This window comes from Pempheris klunzingeri, chromosome 3 (genome assembly GCF_042242105.1).
Source record: "Pempheris klunzingeri isolate RE-2024b chromosome 3, fPemKlu1.hap1, whole genome shotgun sequence".
Classification (NCBI taxonomy): Eukaryota; Metazoa; Chordata; class Actinopteri; order Acropomatiformes; family Pempheridae; genus Pempheris; species Pempheris klunzingeri.
Genome location: NC_092014.1, coordinates 4,560,048 through 4,584,600, shown reverse-complemented (window position 1 = coordinate 4,584,600; position 24,553 = coordinate 4,560,048). Strand labels below are relative to the sequence as shown.

General features: G+C 42.5%; 1 protein-coding gene across 1 annotated transcript in view; it reads right to left on the bottom strand.

Annotated features, from left to right (window-relative positions):
- Positions 1-1,132: 1,132 nt before the first annotated feature.
- The window catches only part of LOC139199009 (voltage-dependent calcium channel gamma-2 subunit-like), a 57,505-nt gene continuing 34,084 nt past the window's right edge, over positions 1,133-24,553 (bottom strand). Inside the window, exons 2-4 of the mRNA XM_070828011.1 lie at positions 18,852-18,935; positions 4,172-4,312; positions 1,133-1,665 (exon numbers count right to left, since the gene is read on the bottom strand). Of these exons, the coding sequence (XP_070684112.1) occupies positions 1,133-1,665; positions 4,172-4,312; positions 18,852-18,935 (758 nt within the window). The remainder of the gene's footprint in view (positions 1,666-4,171; positions 4,313-18,851; positions 18,936-24,553) is intronic.

Sequence of the window (24,553 nt, the reverse complement as noted above, 5' to 3'; positions counted from 1 at the left end):
CAGTAGTGACGTTTCGTAGTCCACAGTCTTCTTCAAGTTTGCTGAGAGATCCTCCATTGCCCAGAGTTCTCTCTTCACTCCGCCCCTTTGACGGAGCAAAAAAAAAAAAAAAAAAAAGCGAGGTCAACTTTTCGCCTCGAGTTGACCCTGAACAACAATGGCTGCCAGGGTTTCGGCGGAAGGCCAAAAGATTTTTTTTGTTGTAAAAGAATGTGATAATGTGTCTAATACTAACCAATATCAGTTTATCAAGTAGGCAGAAGCCTTTGCCCGTCAAATGAGCCAGTCACGATGAATCCTCCATCTTGGTTTAGTTTCCATGACGACTTGATTTAGTATCACTTGTAGGTTACTTTGTTTTCTTTTTTTTTCTTGTTGATATTTTTTGCGCCAGGGAAGTCTAGTCATGGTTTATTAACATATATATTCATATATTTATATATAATCAATACATATATTAACTTATGTGGTTTTTTTTTCATTTTTTTTCTTTTTTTGCGGCCTGAATTGCTCCCTGCTAAAACCCCACACCGCAATGGTTCACAGTATTAATGCGAATAAAGAATGAAATCAAGAAGATACAGCAACTAAAGAAAGGAGTGGGGTTTAAGGGAGGTTAGGGTGTGTGTGTTGGGGGGCTCGTGGGATGGTAGTGTCAGGGCGGGATCATAGGCGGGGCCGAGGGGTCAACTACGCCCCCTTTTGATCAGACTGAGGAAGAGTAAAAAATACAAAGTTCACCTTTAAACAGGCAGTCCGGCCCGGCCCACCACTCCACAGTTCCACAGCCCCGGGACAGACAACCACTGACCGCCCCCCATCCCGACTCCTCTTTCCCCATCCTCCCCCTCAAATCTTTACAAACATGTTCAAAACTTGTTAAACAATGGTAGATGGGAAAATCATGCATGTTTCTTTTTTTATGCATTTTTCTGTTTCCTTTTTTTTAAACAGAAACTCAGTGATCATCTGAGGTGCTGTGGAGCGCTCAGAACTTCCCTTCTGTCGCTTACCCCTCTCTCCATCTATCCATTTAAGACTCTTTCCGTCTCCTTACACCGTGATCTGTCTCTTGCCGCCTCCCCCCAAATTCCTTTTGATTTTTTTAGTGTCTGAGGTCCCTCTATCAGTTTCATACAGGTGTGGTGCGTCGGTTGGCGGTGTTGCTGTGGCCGCCCGAGTCTTTCAGGTCCTTCTGGATGCAGTTGTGGACCTGCAGGAAGTTGTGGTCCCTCTCTGTGGAGTTATAGGTGGCTGTTGGGGTGCCTGTTTGGCCCTTGGGCAGCGTGTACATGGACAGCTCAGTGGAGGGCAGCGTCCCGAAGGCCTTCAGGCCCACCGGTGATGCCTCGCGGGAGTGCGAGGGATCCGTGGAGCGGGACGAAGAGCGTGAGCGGCGTCGATAACGGTAGCGGTAGCTGGGGATGCGCGTGATGGCTGCACCTTGGAGGTAGTCGGCGGCTCGCGCCCCCACGCGCAGCTCCCGATGGCGGTCAATGAACATGTGCACGGCCAGCACGCCCACCATTTCAGCCATGATGAAGGAGAGGGCGCCAAAGTAGAATGACCAGCCGTAGGAGTAGCTGTTCTTCTTGGAGTCACTCTTGGAAGGGTCCCCAGCGTTGGCTGATATGTACACAATGATTCCTATGATGTTGCTCAGGCCTGGGGCGGGAAAAGAGGGAGAGAGATCAAATCTAAAATACGGCCAAACTGTTATTCAAGTAGGCCCACACACCAAACAACCAAAGTCACCACAGTCATTATCTTTGTCAGCTGAGAAACATTCAATGTGAAAATGTAGAACTCACTGATCAAGCAAAGTTTCAGGGTATCTTGGAGATTTTCTTAAATTTAAGTTGTAACTTGTAACTTGTAAAGTTTCAAGTGTCATAAAAAATATGGGTGTGTGTTTTGTTTGCGCTGTGTGAGCACTAAACGTCACAATCGTCTTTGGTGGCGCTGAGCCCAAGTTTTAGTAACACAAGCGCCACATACATCACATTGGTCCGCTCTCCATCAACACTGTTGGTCTGTTTGTTCGCTAGCTAGCTACCAAACATACTGTAAAGTGTATTAACTTTCTAACTTTAAGACTTGTTTTGGGGAGGAAAAGTATGACTGGTTGAACCCAATTAAAGAAAACACGTTGTACGCTGCATGCTGTGCAGGAAAGTTGTTAAACTAGGAACAGTGGGTATAAAAGTGGTGGAGTCACATATGAGGTGTAACAGACACGATTTAGCAGGCAGCCCTAACAACTGCAGGCGCTCATACTAAAAGTGCCTTGATAACTAGATAAACATTTTAACCATTAACTGATATGCCAAAGTACAATGACATCAAAATCCTTTCTACAATCAAGTTTCAGTTTCCTCGTTTCTAGTGAAGCCGCCTGCCTTATTCTTCGTACTGTATTCTGTTTTCCTCACAGCTCTCTCTTCCCTCTTTGATATACAAACTGGGGCAGATTCAACCTTACATTTTTTTTTTTTCCTCACATCATGTTTGAATTCTGTATCTCTGTAGTTCATCCTCCAACTGTGTTCAAATTTGCAGCCAACCTCTCTCGTCTGTCTCACCTTTTCTGTCTATCCCTTTCTCCCTCCCTCTATTTTGATCATATGTTGTTCTTCTCATACATCGTCGCTCTGGCTGCGCGTAGCCAGAAATAGACACGCGGACAGACAGGCAGCCAGACAAAAGGACAAATATGCAGATAAGCAGCGAAAACAATACTGTGTAAAGAGACAGGAGAGCAGACTGAGGTGTGAGGCCTGCGAGGGCCTGATTGAGATGGATCAGAGCAGAAGAGTATCAGGGACACCTTATTTTTAGAGTGTAATCCCAGTGGCCTCCTCTTAGCCTAGCAACAGGGCGAGAGAGACAGACACAGTGAGAAAGAGAGCGAGAGGGAAACAGAGAGAACTGCATCTCTCACTTCTGACTTGGAGGGGAACTAGTTATCTAGCGCAGCACAGTAGGCCATGGCCTAGAACCAGAGTACAAACACACACATGCATATACACACAAAAACACAAAAAATGCTCTGGCAAAATGGCAACCTGCGCTATCTTTGCCTCCCTAGCTTTATCCGGAGGCCATTGTTGTATTCTACACACGTTAAACTCCACACAGCTCATCACCTGGCGGTCAGCAAGCATTATCGTGGCTCCGGCTGTCTCCAAAACAGGACGTTTTCATTTTCAGCTGCTCCACAACGCAGACATTTGTGTGTGCATGTGTTGTTCCAATACTGTGCTGTCACCAGTGTTTTCCTCACCCCTTTATTTGTTTCTCCCCTCAGCTCTGCAGCCTCTGTCTTTTCATTTTCTTTAATACACAAGTGAATAACAATGTCTAGAGTTTTTTTTTTTTTTTTCAGTCAGTCAAATGGAAAAATGCGTGTTTTAACTTAACTGCAAGTTTGTTTTTTTTAAATGTATTTTTGTATTCTGACATTAAAGGAGCTTTAATTATTATTTTTATATTAGCAATGGATCAAATGACTGCATGATGTGAAAGCTGTTCGTAATGATGAAACAACATAATAATCTGAAGCTCCACAGAGCCTTTTTTTAGCCACTTTCAGCTCATTATTTTGGTTTTCTGGCCCGCAGCTTTCCTGGTTCACTGGTTTTGGTCCCCTCACTGTATAAATGAAATGTTTGCTAACACATTTGCCTGTCAACTTTATAAGGTGATAGCCAATATGTCAGTGTTCCCACAACTTGTTGTGCTGCACTAAAAGGCCATAAAAATCAATGATTGCTGGTTTAGGGATAACATCTTTGTACTGTCCTCTGTCCAGTTTCCATCCATTCATTTGACATTATCCAAAGAGCGATATGTTGATGTGACGATAAGAACATTGATTTTCTGAGCATGCCTTTCATCATTTTCCTAAAGTGTATCCAACACACCTCTACCCTCCTGCTGTCCTTTGTTTTTTCCACTTCTATTTGTCCTTTATTTCATCCATACTGATCCTCCCACCTTCCTCTTTTCCCATTTTACTCACCCCACTTTCCTCCCCTTTCCTCGTGAATCTCGCTCCCTTGCTTCACACTTTCACTTTTACTCATCTCCTGCTCATTCTGCCATCCTCCTCCTCCTCCACTCCCTCCTTCCCTCACCCTTCCCTGGCTCCTCCCTCTCCTCCCCTGCGTACCTGCGGAGACGAAGAGGATGCCGGAGCTGAGGATGATGTTGTGGCGGGACTTGTAGAACTCGCTGGCGGCGATGCACAGCCCCCCCATGAAGAGCAGGATCACGCTCAGGATGGGGAAGATACTGGAGGCTCGTACAGCGCCTGGACACGCACACATCGAGGCAAAAATAAATGTCATCGTCATAATTGTCACCACCGGAGACATGATAAAGATATTATTATTGTTAGAAATAAAATGATGGCTGAATGAATGAATGATGGAGGACGTGGATGAAATCTTTAAATTGTAAAGTTTATCTTCTTAGTGATAAATAGAGCAAAATATTAAAGACCTACACTTTACAAAGCATACTTTTTCATTTGGTGCCAGCGTGGCTTACTGCAATGAATGAAATCCTCCTAGTTATGTAGGCTGGAAGTCAAACTACCACCTCAATCATCTACTTCAATAAAATGGTCAGCAGTTCTGCAGTCAATTGGGAAAAAAGAAGATATATAACTGTGATATGATCCCTTTTATTCTGCATTATTTTAGACCTCAGCTATTTCTCCTATATTAGTATATTTGCCTGCTAATAAACGTTTTCCACGTTTCTATCTCCTGACTCCTCTTTTCCTTTTCTATCGGCATCAAAGATCTCTCTTCCATTGTGCAGCGTGTCCGTCTCCTTCTATCAGGCCTCTCTCCATCGCTCTATCGCTCCATCGCTCTAACTCTCTGTCCGTCTCTGTCCTCTTTCCCTCCCCTATCAGTCTGTCCATCAGCTGTCTGTCTGTTTGCCCTCTGCGTGGCTGATTTGCTGATTGGCCTCGGGGTTGTCATGGTACTGCCGTGGTCACGGAGCTCGATCTGGTCTCTGAGGCGACCAATGTCACATTCCTGAACTTTTGGCGGTTTTCATACTGAAACAGTTCCCAGCATAGAACTGCTTCTCTTGTGGGAGTATTATATTCTTCCTTTTTCCTTTTGTCTCTCTCTATACATCCTTTGCAAAACCAAAAATGGATCCACATAAAGTGTCATGATCCTCTAAACACACATTTACTGTGCTATGTAGAATTGGGTGTGTAGGTTTGGTTAATTCTCAACTTTACTAGATAATATATTTGTGTCCAACCTGAGTTGACGACAGTTTGAAAACAGTTTGACTGCTGAAACAGCTTTTCTAAATGCACCATTAGGAGGTTGGCAATTTAAGCAGAAGGAATTTTATAATCTAACCACAATCTTGTTTAAAGGATGATTCCTTTTTGTGTTTTTTGCCCTGTCAAACTTTATTGCAGCTATGTGCTCCCACTGTAAAATGGTATCAGAGCTGATACAATGACGACCAAAACTAGCAAGATAAGACAAAAAAAGCCAAAGTTAGCCTTCAGTGCAATGCTCAAGGGCACCTAAAAATATCAGCTGAAGGAAGAAAGAGCGTGTCACTGACACTTGTCCTTGATCTTGTTTTTAATGATGAAGACAACTCTCCATTTCCTTTTTCCTTCCATTTCTGTTTTTCTCACTTTCTTCTTTCCACCCCCCCCTCTCTCTCCCTTTCTTTGTACTGTGATGTTTCCATTCACTGAAGCAGATCAGATATTAAGGTGACCTCAGAGTTGGCACTGCACCAGGCCTCCTCCTCCTCCTCCTCCTCCTCCTCCTCCTCCATCGTATTTGTTTTAACCCCATCTCTTCTTCATTGACATGTGCTGTCAGGGCAAATTGTCTTCAAGGTGGAAAGCCCCTCATACCGGCCACATACTGTATGCACACACAGGCACACATTTTCTTTTTCCAGAGTAAGCGGAAATGCCTCCTGTCACACACACACGCACACACACGCCTGCATACACCTGTAATACACTTGATTTATCACTCACTTGAGGTGAACACATTGCTGGCTGAGGTTCTCTGTGATGTTAGGAGACACACACAGCAAATATTCTATCCTCAGCAGCACATAATATATGGCACAAGGTTGTATTTTGCAGTGAAATTTTTATTGATCATTTCTTAAGCTCCACACATCTTAGTTACTGTGGTTCCACCTGTCAAGCTTTACACTTCAGCATGCAACAGTGGCACATTGGCCACTGAACTTTTATTGTAATTTCAGAAACAATGGCAAACTATGGCTGTCCAGACTACCATTTGCAGAGCATGCAGAAGGCAGGGCATGACGCAAAAAGTATCGTAAAATACTGTTAAGACCTGATTTTTAAGAGCAGTATCTCCCAAAATAAACTAGTTTCTATATACAAATGGTTGCACATAAAGTAAGAAAAAAGAAATAGTGCCATCGTCACTGAAGACCAATTCGTAGAACCGTAATCAAATAATACAATTACAGCCAAATGAAATATCAGTATAGAAAATTGAAGTCAAGATTTGTCTGTAAAGCAGTAGGCTATACATGGGGGAAAGAAATGAAGAAAAAATCTGTGCTTTACCAACCGGCCTAAATATAAATTACAGCCCCTGTGGTCTTTTCAAGCCTTCACACAAACTGGCCTACCTAGAGCTTAAACATGGGCCTCTTACTGCTCAATCCGCTTTAGATTGTGTGACAGGAGTTCCAACATTTCCACAACAGCAAGCAACAGTGAATTCCTAGTTTTGCTTGCAAGTAAAGTAAAGCTTTAGAAATATGAATTCTGATGAGGTTGATGAGGGATGCAAAGCAAGCGCTTTGCTGCAGTTAGAATTGCCAGGCATGTATATGGTTCCACGTTACGTCTCCACCACTCGAGAGGACAGCGACCAGTTTTTCTCAGTTCTTCCTCAGATGTTCTCTATTGCCGTCCATGGACAGAAGGAGCTCTTTATCAGTTTTAGATAAGAGCTGTGAGGCATAAAAACTATCACTAAGGTTAAATGTCCTTGTCTGGGAATAACTCATAATGATTTAATGTTAACGCACAGTAAAAAATGTTGGATTACCATTTCTTATTTCACAGAGCATTTGGGGTTTTTGGGTTAGCCTGCATATAATAATAATATTAACAACTAAAAAAAGTATTTGAATACTGATACCAAGTTTGTACTTTGATTACCCTGGCAACAGCAGTCGCATCAAGGCATTCAAGTCAGCCCCTTTGAGACCACTGCATCAGAGTATTAATGGCAGTGAAAATGATATCATGCTAACCCAGTGCTTGGTAATGACAAGGAGGTCGCTAATTACTCAAAGTGGAAACAGGATTCTTTAGGAAAGTCAGAAAACGTCATTCAAAAAGTCCTTGTTTAAGACAATAGGAGCTGGGTGGTGCAGACTTTTTAGACATTCAGAGATGACACCTAACAAGATGAAGAAATTACATCAGGTGTGTATCAGGATATAGAAGAAGTTACAAAGACGTAAATATGCATGCTGTGTTTTGTATGCTGATAAAATGAAACGTTGTTTGATTTTGTTAAGGCCACAGAGGTTATAACTGCTCTGCTCTGCTGTATCAGAGACAAATTTATCTTTGAGGATGGATAGACCCCAAGAGCACATTCCACTTTTTCACAAATTTAGATGAAAGAAATGCGTTAAGTTGTAGAAGTTGGCGGAACAGTGAGCGGTAAGACTTTTTAATAAAGCGTGATACAAATACGGGACAATACAAAAAAGGCGACTGTGGTGGGAGGCTGAAATTGATTGGGATAAAAGGGAAAAGGAAAAGAATAGGAGAGAAAGAGTAATGAAAGCAGGAGAGGAAAAAGAAGACGAGACAAGAAGAGAAGCGGGAAGACTGCAGGCCTTCACTTCTCTGTGAAGCTGCTCTGCCTCGAGCAATCTCTCTCTCTCTCTCTCTCTCGTTCCCTCTCTCCATTCCTCTCTGCACTGGCGCTTAAAGCAGAAGGCAGGGAGTTTAAAGGAAGAATTTTTAACCAAATGTGCTGGCCTCCAGGCGCACCCCGCCACCAAGCACATCACGGCACAGAGACAGGGAGACACACACACACACAGAGAGGTGAGCTGAGAGTGAACGAGCTTCAGCAGCAGCGGTGTGAGAAGTCTGCCGTGTGTCTTTAGGTTCTTTGTCGTGGATGCTTGAGGCTGCTGGGGAGACGGAACCTCTGACCTCCTGGTTGTGGGATTGTTTCTGTAAACTTCAGGCCATCCTGCTTCATCATACAACACAACATCAGCAAACTCATTTCGTAAAGCATCTGCTGTCCAAGACACTGTTCTGAAAAACAGAATAGTTCTACGGCTATTTATTCTCGTCTTTGCCCGCTCTGTAACTTTGCTCCTCCTCACTGTTGTACCTACAGTGAAGCCAACAGCATCACCGAATCTCCCGACTGGCTGCTGGTTGTTCTCATCTGTATGAAGCCTTAACACTTTTAACCTCTAAAGACCTGGCGTACACATGCGTGGACATCACACTCTGGGTTATATTACCATAGTAGTTAGTTCTGCTTAGCTGGGGCCGTATGGACATGTATGTGGGCAAAATTGTTGATATTTCATATTGTTTTTTGCACCGTGATTTTCAAAACATGTTCAAAATATGTTTTGTATGTGTTATAAATACATGCAAAAGCAGTCAGGAAAAAAAAACTGCTATGTTCAGGGTGGAAATAAAGAGTTTTGCACAAAGGTGACTTTATTGTGTTTTCTGGAAATTAAGACCGATTGTCCACATATGTGGACATCATGTTTCTCTAAAACTACACCATGTAAAAAGATGATGCTTAGGTTTTATACTTATCAGGGTCCAATAAGCCCAAATAGCAAGGAGAAATAAAAAATGTATATCAAACAAGAGCTCGGGTCTTAAGAGGTTAATGCCTCTTGTAAAACACAAGGGATAGTTGATAAATGAACTAGAAATTGGGAGCCACTTTGCAAAGAAGAGAAAAAATGTGCTCTACAGTGTGCAGTCGGTATAATATACATGCTCACTGCAGTAACTGCTCCCAAGATAGTCAGAATTGACTTTTTACAAAAAGTTAAATCGAGCAATAAAGTTTGCACCATTCAATCACGCAATTAAAGATAACATTGCTCAATTGTGTTAGAGGTTGGTCGTGAAATGTGAAAGCAATAAGCTAGCATTACTAGCAAAGGGATCAAGCGCTGATTATCTGCATCCATCAATCCATCCATTATCTATACCCATTTATCCTGTGCAGGGTCGCAGGAGGACTGTTCGGACGCTATGAACACAAGTGTAACTGATTTGTAATATTGTTGCAATGTTTTCCTGTCAGACCAAGCAGTAGTGGATGATTAATATTTAATTGATGCTATTTCAAATTAGAAAACAGTCAGGAGGGCTTGATATCACACCTGCACATACTGACACAGTCGCCCAACTTGATGATATTGACCATGTTGCTACTGATGTTGAGTTTAGCAGAACTATTACTAACCATCAGTTGAGTGACATTTCATATCAAAAATCATAGCTTGCATATACTGTAGGTATGGAAATTGATAAGTTTCATTGATACCAGTGCATTTATTAGTGGAAAACAAAAAAAACGGAACCTGATACATGGCATTTCTGGAATTTAACATCACAATGCGTAGAAAGACGTTTCAGCATCGTGCTGGTTTCCACTGTTTGTGGTTCCTGCTGCAGCCTTTTTTCTTAACAAACCTCATAATTACTGCTAAACTTTTGCTCTGCTCCACTCGCCGTTCACCGTCACTTTGTCTGCCACTCATTCCCTCTTCTCTTGCTCCACCACTCGCTTGCCGTGCAGTACACACATCCTACGGCGCCTCACTTGAAATGATCATTTCACAGACATCATAACGAGCCCTGTTGTCGTCTTTCCTCGCGAGATGAAGTCTCACACTTTGCGCCATTTCTTCCACTCCACTATGACTCCTTCCCTTTCAGTAGCATAGATGCATGACATTGAAGTCCTTTTGCCATGTGCCACTGTCGGCATCGATAATAGGAGTAGAATAATCTCGGAGGTGTATGACTCCAGCGGATCTCAAAAGGAACAGGTTCATAGATTCCCATCCCTACCTGCATATACACACAGGCGGTAAAACACTGACGCTAAGCTACCTTTCTTCTTCTGTAAACTTAAAAAGTTAAGCAACAGTGTGTGTGTGTGTGTGTGACATCTTGTCATCCTTGTACCATGTGACTCAATATGTACTGGCCGTTATGGTTCAGATACAAGACACAGACAGAAGACAGAGCAGACAATCAAAAACTCTTTCTTTTTCCTTCCTCCTTCTCTGAAACCACTTTTCTTTCTCATTCTCTCTCTAACACTTTCACCCTCCCTTCATTTCTCCCACTGCTTGGTTGGTTCTGCTGCAGTGGTGTGTGTTTTTATGGTTGTGTGTGTGTGTGTGTGTGTGTGTGTGTGTGTCTGGCTGACTTATGGTTTCATTAGCTGCAGCAGAGGAGAGCCTTGTAATTGTGGCTGAATTATAGAGGCGGGGGTGGACACCACCATGGGAGCTCCCTGGGTTCACACACACACACAATAATGTATACACACAAACTACAGTACAGTGCAGCAACACCCCCCTCCCATTACTTTGTCACACACACACACACATCAGCTCAACAAGCTACAAAGTGAACACACTCATCGATCAGCCTCCCACCCACTCAATTGCTCACTTTCCTGCTCCAAAGTGGGGTGTTTCCCATACACACTGTACACTACCCACGCAGGACCGATCTGCTCTCTCTTTCACACACACACACACACACACCCATCTAACTTCTAACACACACGCACACACACACATTTCGCCCACATGGGAGAGCCCAGCAGCAAAGAACATGTGGTAGTGGGAACTTGGCAAAACATCTACAGGGGAATAACGAACTGTGTGTGTGTGTGTGTGTGTGTGTGTGTGTGTGTGTGTGTGTCTCCATGTAAAGCTGACAGATGTGTTCACCAGTAGAATCGTTTTTAGAAAATGAGCAGATCTTATTTAGAAGGAGGAGGAAGCATGAACACACACTACCGGGCACGTGTGTATGCATGTGCCTCTGTAACGGTGTGCATGTTTTTGTATGAATGTTGTACACACACACACACACACACACACACACACACACACACACACACACACACACACACACACACACACACACACACACACACACACACACACACACACACACACACACACACACACACACACACACACACACACGGGCGCAGGCTTGCAGGCTGCCAGTCATTATCATGCCGTATTACTCATGTAAATCGTGATATGCCTCCGTGTCACAAATCGGTCCCCAAAAATAGCTGCGGTGACGTCAGGGAGTCGGATGATGTCATCAGTGGGTGACGTCACGTGTCTCCTAGCATCCGTAGTATTAGCATTATGTACGAGGATCCAGTGATCTAATTATAGCAATGGCAAGACTGCGCACTGCTTCCACTTCAGAGCAAATCAGGACTCTGTGTGTATGTTTTCTTGTTTTTCTTTCTTTGTGAGGACCAACTTCTGGACCTTATGAGTGAGAACAGTTTTTGTGAAGAGAGGACATTTTGCCCAGTCCGCACTTGTTCATGTGGCTTTTTGTGCCTCATAGTGAAATCTTGCTGCTTTTTATGTGGATACCTGCATCAGTGTTGGTGGTTAATGAAGTCAACTGAAGAAATTCATTCTTCAGTCTGGTTATATTGAACAAAAAAGCAGAGTTCTGCTGCTTCAAATCTGTTGTTCTTCCAAGTCACCAGGGCCGTTATTTTGATGTAGGTGGTGACCTGGAAGAACTACAGGCTATTTTCGCTCGGATTTCTACTCTTGGTAGCCCTCTTGGTTTGCTCTTCATGACGCTCCAAAAGAAAAAAAAACAACTTACTTGCTTTCTTCAATTGTGTTGCAAACTAGATACGATTTCAAAATAAAAGGCTTTTGGCCATTCAAAATGAAGCAGGCGAGCATCGTGAGTCAAAGTCCAGCAATGGAGGTGCTGATAACATAACCGTTCTTACAATGCTGCAGTCCAAATACACAGAGCTGTATAACACAGCACTTGGAAAAGATGTGATGTTACACACTCCTGTAAAGTAGGTGTTGGATCCACCACTTAAACCGAGAGAGAGAGGGAGAGTTGCATCAATGCTATGATGCTGCCTAATTGCAACCTTAGACCGTAGCCGCAGCAGGCCCTATTAATACTATTAATACTATGGTGTGCAGACTTTCAGTCTTAAAAGAGCTAAACAAGGTACTTTTAAAGAAGAGGTCTGACCACCTTTCCACCATTAGTTAGGGTTGAGGATAGGCAGTAGATGTGACGGTTTGATTTCAGGGCTAAGAGAGAAATTATTTCAAAGAGGGTCCTCAAAGAAGAAGTACAAATATGTGTGTGTGTGTGTGTTTGTGTGTGTGTGCGTAAGACTGTGCCATGTTCAAGCCAGTTAGGGCCAGAGCCAAGCTGTCGGCCATATCTAATCCCATTCAACGGATCCCTGCACGATACCACACACGCATGCACACACACACACACTTCACACACACACACACACCTACACTTACAAAAACACACATTCACACACTGTGTTGTATACTTCACACCCTTTTCATCTAACCTTGCATACACACTGCAACTATGCTGTCCTAAATTTATGCTGTTACACACACACACACACAACCATGCAGCCACACACACAATGGCTTCACGCCATTAGTGCCAGTACCCTTATTAATAAGCAAGCATTGCACGCTTAACATAATTTGAATTAAACCCCAAAAACACACAGTTCCTTCGTCATCAACTCTGAAAACTCTCTTCGACTTGTACACAGTCTCATACAAACACTTCACACTTCACGAACCAAAAACACACACTTCCTATTTCTAATTTTAGCATAAGGAGAATTGTGCTTCAAGTGTGGAAACAAGTAAATAATGCCTTTGATTGTAAGCTGAATTCCTTTGTTTGTGAGTACAGTGAAGGTACCAGAATCCACCCTGATGAGACTAAGAAACAAGACTGTCACCCAACTCTATCATAAAACAAACACCAACTCGGGTTTCAAGGACAACAGGAGTTCATGTGCAATAATAGCAGACAGTGCAAGAGATATGTTAGACATTAGACTATACATCAAAAATGGCTTATGTAGGACATCACAGAGTCTCAGCAGGCTGAGGTGAATGTTGTGTCCTCATATCAGCTTTGTTTTCTGGAGAGCTTGTCACTGCATTTGCATGCCATCCCAGTTTCATTGAAATGAATAGGCTCAATGAAATAAATATGGAAAGCTGTGTTTGGTGCAGTGCAACAATTCTCAAACCAGCAGTCACTGTTGGCTTTCCAAAATATTTACTGATTGATTGATTGATCTTCTCCTTAGTGTGTCACGACACATGATTAGGGATTTTGCAGAACTGTCCAATATCAACATTGTCCGCTTCCCGTTCAGTTCATGAGAGAAGAAGAGAGAAGTGAGAGATGTAAAGACATTTTAGTCTGTCCGCTAGGAATATGAATAATGAAATGTTGGACCAGATCCAAAATGGACCAGAACACCATTTGCATAAATTAATAAATATATAAACGGGATACCTGAGGAAGGAGACCAGAGGAAAATTAGGCCCAATCCAAAATACGGTTGACTCAAAAGACCCAAGTAGAGAGACAGAAACACCTGCAGCCGCATGATGTGCTATCAGTTAACAAGCAGCCGTGGTCATAAACAGAAGCAATGTGATAGTAAAGACCTATGAATGAATGTAAATTCATAAAAATAAATCCCAAAACAACTTGTTTATATGCTCAAAGACTCATTCATAGGAATAATTAACACTCCTATTTTCAGCTGCTTCTACCAATTTAATATCTGTAAATCTGTAAATTGATAGCTTATATTATTTACATAGACTTCTGATATCCTAAAATGTTGTGTCCCGTGGTGATCTCGCTGTAGTATGTGATCAAGCGCTATCAGATCCTCTTGGTTTCACTCAGATATTAGATATGTTGCCACATATGGAACGGTCAGTATCCATTAATTAGTCAGTCAGGTTTCAGAGGATTCTGCTATGTGACTCACATGGGTCCGCCAGCATGGCAAACTGTAAGCCCTGTCCTCTTTATTATGCTGTAGTGAAGGATTGGGGTGGTGGCTCTGTCCTCTCTCTCTCTCTCTGTGGCTGCGGCTGATAGTACTGCTGCAGGAGGAAGGCTGACTGCTCGCCCTTACATAACCACATGTACAAATTCACCCAGAGAGAGAGAGTGGGGGAGTGGGGGGGAGTGGGGGTGGCGGGGTGAGACGGCTCAGAGAGCAAGAGACTGAGGGAGAGAGATTGCAAAAGACTCTTGGGGAAAGAGAGAGGGACGGAGAATGGCAGGGAGAGAGTGTTAAGAATCCAAAATGAATGACACCTTTCATCATATAATGTTAGAGTTGGTACAAATGGTCTAAATGGCGGCGCTGCTCATGAATTATGAATTTCTGTCTATCTCTTCCAGAAATGAGGTTGAGTCATTTGAGCAAGTGGATTTTTATACTAAAACTGAAAAGCTGCTGCACTTATTTACACTGTTGGATCAGTTTGAAGCTGAGCAGGTAGCTTAAAGGGCAAATGCACATAATAACAAAGGGCCAGAGGAGACCACAGAAGTGCACTGTTTTCGGACACATACTGTGTAGCAGAAGGTGTCGTCTGTTGTTGCTCGGTTTACGCTTTGCAGTCTGTCTTGGTTGAAGACAACTGATGCAGCATCTAGGATGCACTGTGTGAAGTCTCCACAGAAATTAGGAGCAATCGAATTGTCTTCACCTTCTTTCACCGTCTGTTTAATTTCAGTGTCTTTTCAGGTCAGTGCACCTGACTACAGCTAACAGGGACCCCAAGGTACCCTGTGGAGATTTATTTTAAAGCAACAAAAGTTGTATACACTCATCAAAACTCGTGGTGTGTATCCTTGAGGCTGAACAAACGTGCATCTCATTCCTCCTTCTCTTTTAAATCCAGCATCATGTACATCCATGTTTAATTTTCCATGCATTTCTTGGTGCATTGCAGCATACCTTGTTGTGTTGGTGCCACCTGTAGATCATTAGGAGTGGGGACGAAACTCATTTGTTCTGCTTAAACCTCATTAAACCTAACTATAGAGGTGGAAGATCATATATTCAGTCGTATGGTTTGTCTTGAAAGGCACTGATAAACAATCTATTTTGGAGATTAGGCGTGTGGGGTTGTGTCTTACAGCTTTCAAAGGCAAAACACGGCTGCTGCAAGATTTAGGCTTTCTGTTCTGTATGATTCAGCGTGGATTTCCCTGTAATAACTCTGTTTGAGGTGGACACCTATCATTGCACTGAGCATATCAGGAGCACTCAAGTCAACAAACACTGAGTGCTGCCGTTTCAGTGAGCTGAGCTCGGCAATATTTTTCATATCGTTATCCCAGGCTTCTGATAGTAAAAACAATATGATTGAAAGTCTCGGGCAGAAGCCTGAGAATTGAGAAATCAACATTTGAGGCTTGTTGGGGATAGGGGAGAGGTGGTATACTGTATAACAAGGCAGCCAACCAGTCAAGTAGAGCTGGCCACTTGTAAGAGACTGTGGTTGTATTGGGAAGCTTCCAAGTGGAAATGTGCATGAGTGAGTGCCTTGATAAACAAATGTTGCATCATTTCCATCTGTCAGAATGCATCACCATCCACACTTTACATTGTCATTTTAGTAATTTAGCTGACACTGTTATTCAGAGTGACTTACAGGGAGTTCAACAGCAGAATGCGCTCCGATTAACATATCACTGAAGATTACAGGGAACCAAAACAAAAAGAGTGCAGGAGTCAGTGTGTTAGTGCATTTGCAATAATTATGTACTCCTGCAATACATAAAAGTGGTGCTCAGGAAACAAACGGGATAAGAACAGAAGGACATTCTGTGCAAATGGTCACAGTCGCATACAATTATGGTCCTGACACAGCAATGCTGAATTAGACACCACAATTTATGCTGTATACACATCCCCTCTAGAAACAGTCTTTATTGGCTAAGTAGCTCATTAGCAAGCTGGTCAAACATCATAACCTTGTGCAAGTGCAAAGCAGGAGCAGCTGGTTTTGTAATGCATTTAAGACATTTAAAGAATAAACCAACATACCAACACAAATAAACCTTGTTGTACTTAATGAGTGCTTTGTGATTGATCCCACTGATTTTATCTCTACTGCTTCATTGTGGTCCAAAAACTATTAAACACATTGTCACGCAGTTGCAATAGATGCCCTGATGCTTCCTTGTGAATTTTTAGCAGCACACCAAATGAGTATTAATCCTCTGTCGAGAATTGTCCCCAACAAATGCACTACATACTACTGTTCAATTAACCTGTGGTAACAACTACTGTGCCCTGCTGTCTAAAGACATTTCAGAGCCTGTTTTAAAGATTAAAAAAAAAAAAATGAAATTGTAGTAGGGCTCGTTTGTGAAGTTGTATCTCTTCAGGAGGAACAAATGGAGTTGGGAATGATGCCAGTCTTATCCTGTAAGTGGTCAGCGGCACTCAGGTGCATACATATAAAGAGGGTGGAAAAAAGATAAAACCCGTCCCAGGACAGTTCACAAAATGCAAATGTAGAATGTGCCAAAATCTGGGAAATCAAATCAAAAGTCCTTATTTTGTATTTTTATTCATTCATACGGCTTTACCTGTTGAAACTGCACGTCTCACTGTCATCATGAGGCCATAGCTTGAGAAAGAAATGCCCCGATGATCAATTCATGACACTATAATTTTACAGTAAACTAAATAATCTTTATGAATATGTTTGATGACTGATCGGACCCAGGTGGACCAGGTTTCTGTCGACAGTCATAGTGTGTGATGGTAAAGACTCTAACATCCGATCAGCTGTGTTCATAAAGGCTTTTTTAATGTTTGACATTCGCTACTGACATTGGTGATCAATGATGTTAGGTGCTGTAGGAGGGAGACATAATGGTACCCAAGCCTCTCTATCTCAGATCTCAACCAGACTTTGTGCTTTTTGCTCCTTTTTTTTTTTGGCCTCTTCAGTACAATTTACACTGCATACAACAGTGCATGATTGCTTTTGTACAAGAATAACTGTGCAGCCAGAGCTCCAGTTGTTACTGACCGTTACCGTCACATATTTGCTCACTCATAAGGATTATGCTCCTTCCTGACTGTTAAAGACTGTTCAAAAGGTTGGCAAGTTGGTGGAAACAATCCCCATGTGCGGCTTGTCCAGACTTTGTGGGTTTCCGCTAGTCCTCAAGTGTGTCGCGAGCTTAAGCGTATCTCAATGCATATACAAACACAGAAGTGCAGGGATATTTCAAATGGTTGCCATGGCAACGCACAGCGGGATAGCAGAGAATGCAGGATCAGTGGTTCATCTGGACCAAATACAGTAAATTCAAAATGAATAGCAGCTTCTATCTTCCACTCCAAAACTGCCGACTGCTGTTTCAGCGGCTATATGAGTGCTGTTCTCCACAGAGGGCCTGCTCAGTCCTCAAGGACCTTCAGGAAATCTCACACCTCACCTAGAAACCCAGCACATTTAAAAAGAAATTCATAAAACCTAACCAAAAGACTGATGCAGGTTGTTGTTTGTTGTAAACTGTACAAAAATACTGTCACATGGAAGTGATGTAGAAGCTCTGGTGCCCTCTTTGTCAAACCAAACCGACCAAAACTTTGAGAAACTTTCTAACAAGCATTTCAAGTGAGATTCTGACGCCGACTTCGGTTCCCTCTCTGTCCTGTTCCCCATCATTCCCTCGCTCCACCCCATGGTTTCCATCCACCAGCTGTCAGACAGACGTGCAGGCCTCAGTGGAGATGGACAGACAGATGGATGGAAAGCAAGAGGGAGGAGGCAAGGGATGGGTGGAAGGAAGGAGGAGAGGGAGAGGTGTGACCCACATAGCAGAGCCTGGAGTATTTATAGAAGAAAGTGTCCTAATTGGCAAGCCGCTGGGAGAGCAACAGCACTGCACTAGTACCCTACTCCTTGTCCTTCACCTCCGCAACCTTCCCTTCTCCTTGTCTTTCGCCTTCTCCTGCCACCTCATCTTCCTGTCCTCTTTCACCTCCCACAATCTTCTCTGAGACTTCATCGCACTTTCTGCTGCCTTTCCCTGCTCCTCTTCCACATCAGTGACCTCCACGACACCCACCTCTTCCTGTTCTCCTTTTTTTGAGTCTCTCCACCTTTACATTGCTCTCTGTAGTTTCTCATCTTCATTGTTTTGCGACTCTTTGTCTTTGCTCTCTCAGGCTTTTCACCCCGGCCCTCCTGTGCTCATTCTCCATCTTCCACTCGTCCTCATTGGTCAACGCTGCTTTCCCCTAACCCCATCTTTTATCTGTCTTTCTTTCTTACATCAGACTTGAGCAATTCCAGTTTTGTGGTGGCAGAATTCACACTGATGTGTTTTTGCATCTAGTGATACTTAAATGCTGAAACTTCAATCATATTAACTGTGGGATCCCGTAGATTCAGTCTGTGCTCTGAGTAAAACTATGGTTTTTCTCACTGTAGAAGTTAACACAACTTTACGGAAGCAATACAAGTATGTTTCACTGTACGATTGATATTGATATTTCAATATGGTCATTGACAAAGACAAGAATAAATACAAGGTAATAGGGAAATAACACAAACTAAACTGAATAAATGGATGAAAACATACAATACATACTGGGAATATGGAGGGATGGATGGAGGGATGGAGGGATGGATGGACTTACGTAGGAAGTACTCTGAAGCATCCGCCTCATAGTCAGCATCTTCAGGGAAGTGATCTATCTGCTTACACATGCCTTTAAAAGAACCTGTGTGAGAGCAGGAGAGAGAAAGAAAGAAAGAAAGAAAGGGGGCGAGAAATAAGAAAGACAGAGTTAGAAATACAGTCAAAACTGAAAGCAGTTAAATCAACAACAGTTGAAAGAAAAATAAAACCGAATAATATGTATGTAAATGTATGCTATTGTGTCCAGTTAAATCAGCTCATCACTTTTATTACAGTCAGAATTAAGATAATGAAGGGGGGGGGGGGAAGATGAAGGAAACTAAAGACTAAAAAGGTGAGAACAGACTTGACAAAAGAAAAAAGGAGAAGATGGTTAGATGCAACATTTAAGACAAAGGAACGGAGGATAGGAAGAGAGGTTTGTCAGCAGCTTTGAACGAAACACATCACAGGACAGAAAGTGACAGACAGAGGAGGAAGATGAAGGCAGGAGGAGTTTAATCTAAACGCCTCGACAGAGCAGGCGGGAGGGTGAGGAGGAGGAGGAGAGAGTGAGCAAAATGCAAATGAAAGAGAGGAAGAAAGGAGGGCTGATAGTGCTGCTCATTAAGAAGAATTGTGTGTGTGTGTGTGTGTGTGTGTGTGTGTGTGTGTGTGTGTTTAGCTTGGTTCAGCTCCAGTGGTAATTGTATGCCCTCCCAAACCACTGCAATTAAATGGGCCCTTGTTAATTGGCGATTGAAGGACCAAAGACTAGCGCCCGGCTTTCAAATAGGCATCAGTTACACACACACACAAACACACTTGCACAATATGTCTCACACTTTGAGGCACACACACACACACACACACACACACACATATACTGTAGCATTGGTCCTACTGTCAAGAGCGTCACTGTCTTTCTCACTCATTGAGATGAGAGCACTTGTGGCTAAGTTTTCAGATATTTTGCATTTTCATCATGACCACACAGAAAAAAGAGCAATTTCACACCAAAGCTCAACGCATAAGAGCGAAATAAAAACGATGACAGGACTCTACCACGAGCCTGTTTCATATTTACATACCTTTAATACACCTCAGCAAACACCCAGGCGAACAAAGTGTTTTTCATCAGGTCGACTTTGATAGATACATTAAAGATATTTCATCAGGAAGCAGCTCCGAAAACCTTTCAGTGTGCTGCAAAATGCTTTCATCATTTTGTAATTTTGGTGCGAGACTGTGCAGAGCTTTTCTGTTGAAATGTTGCTCCGTTTTCCGAGAGAGAACCGCAGCACTTGCGCGTTTCAGGAGGAAACAGCCTCGCATTCACACGGCCGCTCGTCTCTGTGACTATTTGTTGTGCAAATGTGAGGGATGCTACATAGTTAAATGGACTTGAATCGTGCCGTGTGTGTACTCAAGAGGCTTTTAGTCAAGTGTACAAATGCAGCGTTTAAGAGCAGAGGCCTCTCAGGTGATGTGGTTTGCCCTCCGGTGAACGTGAAGGAGGTCTCAGCGTTTCTTAAAAAGACTGATTCATCAGTATCAGAAACCTCACATCATTACTTGTTCAGCTGGAGATTTATTAGACTTTATTAGCTCTGTCGTGGGATGAAGCCATGTATATATATAACAGGATATTGCCAGATGTGATTGACATGACTGTTAACACTTAATAAGAGTAGATATCATGGTAATATTGTGTGTTATTAACAGTGGAGGTGCAGGAGCACAACTTCAGCCTGAGATTCCCATTCAGAGAGTCAGGAGGTGTCTTGTTAAGGTGCCACAACATTGATTGTGTTACTTTACTGCATGTCATGCTGTAGGTCTTGTATACGAGCGTGGAAGCGCGTCATCGGCGTGTCGTCCCTCTGTGCATCTCCCAAAGGTGACAATCGTGAGAGAAACAAAGTAAAACCTTTGTTTGACAATGGCCTTTGAGGACCTACGTCAAAAAAAAAAATCACTCAGAATTCGTCGTCACAGTCTGTGAATGTTCTGTGAAGGTGAGTATACAAACACGGAGATAACACTTGCTTCTCATACTGTGTGCTGCTCTCTTTCTGAAAGCTCTGTTTTAGCAGCCAAGCACAGTTTGCATGCTTTGCTCTACCTTAAACGTCGTATTAGCGGAGCTAGGGTTAGCCACATGGTAAATGGCGACAGTGAGGTGGACTCAGGTGGGTTTTTCACTGGGCGGGACCGTCAGCCTGCTTAAGGGCTGAAGGAGGTCACATGTTCAACAGATCCCTGCATGTGCGTCCCTGCAAGTTTAAATGGAGCATTTTCCCCACACTTTACTGAAAGACGGAGCAGGGAGAATAGTCCTCTCTCATCATTTGAGAGTCTCTGGACACACCAGGGACGCATATGTATCTTGAAAAGACAAAATAGTCCATTTTGCATCACATGTCCCCTTTAAGACACTCTTAACGAATGCTGAGTTAATTATAGTTTGGGTTTCGACATCACAGCTCATTAGACAAGAGGGCGTGGGTCCGTCTGCTGCTGAAAGTCAGGAGATGAAATCATAATTCAATCTTTGCCCTCAAAGCAAGCTGCTTCCTGATGTCCCCATTAAGATTATTTTATAAACATTTTTATTACTGAAACTGGGTCAATGACATCACGAATGCGACCAGGAGAAATACTTGTCAGAAAACAGCTAGCAAACACTGCGTGGTGTGCAGGTTTTACATCCCACTTCATCCAGGCTTTTAGTGCAGAGTTTATCACACTTGTACACAAAATGCATTTCCGAGCCTCCAACTTTATCTCCACAGTTTACAATACTTGTTGCCCTCGTCTCAGCTTTACCATAATAATACTAGCACAGTTTGGAACCAACCATTAATTTTTAACATCCCTGTATGAATCTGTTCACAGGATTTCTTTATTTGCTCAGCCGTCTAACTTACAGGAAGCTACAGTATCATAAAACATTCAAAATGGTGTCTGTCGTGGTTGCTAGGAGATGTGCAAAGTAGAAAATACAGTAAAGAGACTGTTGGAACATCACTCCTTCAACTTTAATAACAATACTTCTCTGTATCATTGTTTGGTTTTCAGTTTTAATTTACTGCCGTCGCCACATGAAGATCCCACATTATGTCAAACACATCAATTCACACACTCACTGCCAGGCAGAGTCTCCATCATCTCCACTCTCTTTCCTTAATCACTGCTTCTCTCTCTCTCTCTCTCTCTCTCTCTCCCTTTCACACTCTCCCTCACTCCCTCCAACACATGCCCACCCACGCTGCAGCACAAGCACATGTAATCTGGAATTGCATTTTCCCTTCCTGCTCTCTCCTATCTCTCTCTCGCACAACCCTGTCTCTCTCTCTCTCTCCCCCCTATCTGTCTCTCACATGCATACATGTGCGTGTACCCCGAGGACCCAATTCTCATTTGAACTGAGCTGGCAGCTCAGCCCTCCTCTCCTCTTCTCTCTCTCTCTCTCTCTCTCTCTCTCTCTCTCTCTCTCTCTCTTTCTTTATTCTTTCTGCAATTCAAATCAAGAACATACTTTATTGTCTCGACAGGGATGAAACCTGTGCAGGCTGAACAGAGCATGACGTCATCAGCCGATATTCACTGATGATACTGACTTTAACAGATCAAATGGATCTAAAACTACAGCATGTTGTCTTTATAAATGTTTGAGTTTCAGAAAGCCTCAGTCATGAGTATTAAACACATACAGACATATTTATATAAGCTATATAACATAAATACGCACAGTGTTGTCATTATATTTCATCACAGTTTATATGTGACTGTATTTTACAATTAACTACACCGATCAAACACACTGACAAAGTTTACCGCTGAATTTAGCAAAAATACTAAACAATGAGTGTCAGGGAGGCCGTCATACATCAACATCTTTCAAAAGCTGCATTCCACAATTTAAGAGCACGAGCATGGAGCATCAGACGACATTTTGACATAAATAATAAAATGAATGGAGGCTGGATTCCATTTAGCTGCTTTAGTTTCACTGCCGTGGCTCACTGGGAGGCTCGAATACCACAGAGCCAATGTTAATGTTAATAGTAGCACGTGTGTGCTGTGACGAGTCAACATGTCGGCCTATTTGTCTAACCTTTAAAAGGACCTACATACATCACCTTAATCACCAACGTGCTGCATATATGGAAATATAAAATATAGCTATTAGCATTACCAGTATTCCTTTCAACCTGCGGTGAATCACGGTTGTCTCCTCCTTCTGGCACACTGTTGACACGTCTACAGTGTGATTTCATTTATTTATTCATTGCTTCTTAGGTTTTTCCACTATACTCAATACTCCATAGCCCTATCTGCTGTATCTGTATCTGCCTACTCCATCTCTATGGTTGCTCCCCCCCCCACCCACCCACCCCCTTCAGCTCTAGCAAACAAATCATTGCAGGCTGATGTAAAATGCATCACTACCGGCGGTGTGCCAGTGCGGGAATGTCAGCACAGATGCCAGCTTTAAAAACTTTGGTATACAGACACAGAGATTTAACTGGCGGTGATATGCTTCATCAGCATTACGTGAACTTGTTTGGTTTGATTGTGACAGATGCTCTTTTATATGTAAAAGTCCCGCACTCCAGTTTTAAAGCTGTCTAAGTACCACAATTTGATGACAAACTATATTACTTTTTAGAGGAATGAAGCAGTTTTTGGAACCCAAAGTTTGCTTAAGTCCTCCTTTCCTTGTTTGTAGCCATCAGGCCTTGACCATGACTTTTCTGCTGTTTCAGACAATGTCATCATTACCAAGACCTAATCCTTACAAAAGAAAATGTAAATACAAGCTAACACGTCGAGCCTCTGGACAAATGGATATCAGCATTAATCCAAATTATGCCTACCCGGAAGGAAATTTGAAATAAGATCTCTTCTTTGTCCGGCCTGTTTCTCTTGAGCTCAATTTAACATCAGTATTACTTTTGGACCATTTTCTCATATTTGTTAAATTCAGCTCCTCAGAAACAGTCGTCCTCTTTTCTCAGATTCACTACAGTGACTCTCTATTTATTTGTCTGAACTAATCAGCCTTTGAGATCCAAACCAAAACTTGATTGGCTTATAAGGCTGCACGATATCAGTGTCTCAAACTGGACAGGATACTTTGTCATTGACTGATTTCCTTTTTTCACCAGAGTTAAATAATCTCCAAACACAAGGATGATTTGTATAAGATATAAAAGACTATTGTGAATTTCCACTGGCTAAAGAAGAAAACATGCGATTAGAAGTTTGAAAGTTAAAGTAAAGTCTTCCTCACTCACCCAACACACATGCTTACTTCTTCACAGTTAACTCTGATGAACAGAAGACAGTCTTTAATGCACAACTTCTTTCCAGTGGAATTATTGTCAGTTGTTTCATTGTTAATTTGAGGTTTAAAAACACCATCGTACCGTCATTTATACACTTTTTACACGTGATTTTGTACATGAAGGTCATGACAAAGTGGTATCTATTGAAATAAAATATTATGCTTTCTAATCAAAAGTGATATCGAACAATCCTTTAAAGCAAACGCAACCTTTGTGTCTGTTACTGTAAAAGAACTCTTCCTCTGAAACACCCCTCTCCCTCCTCCTCTCCTTGTCGTCATAATGAGGTGTCGCTCTTCCAAATTGCCCCTGTTGAATTATACATCCTGCTTAAACATGGAACAGATACTATTATTCTGAGACCAAC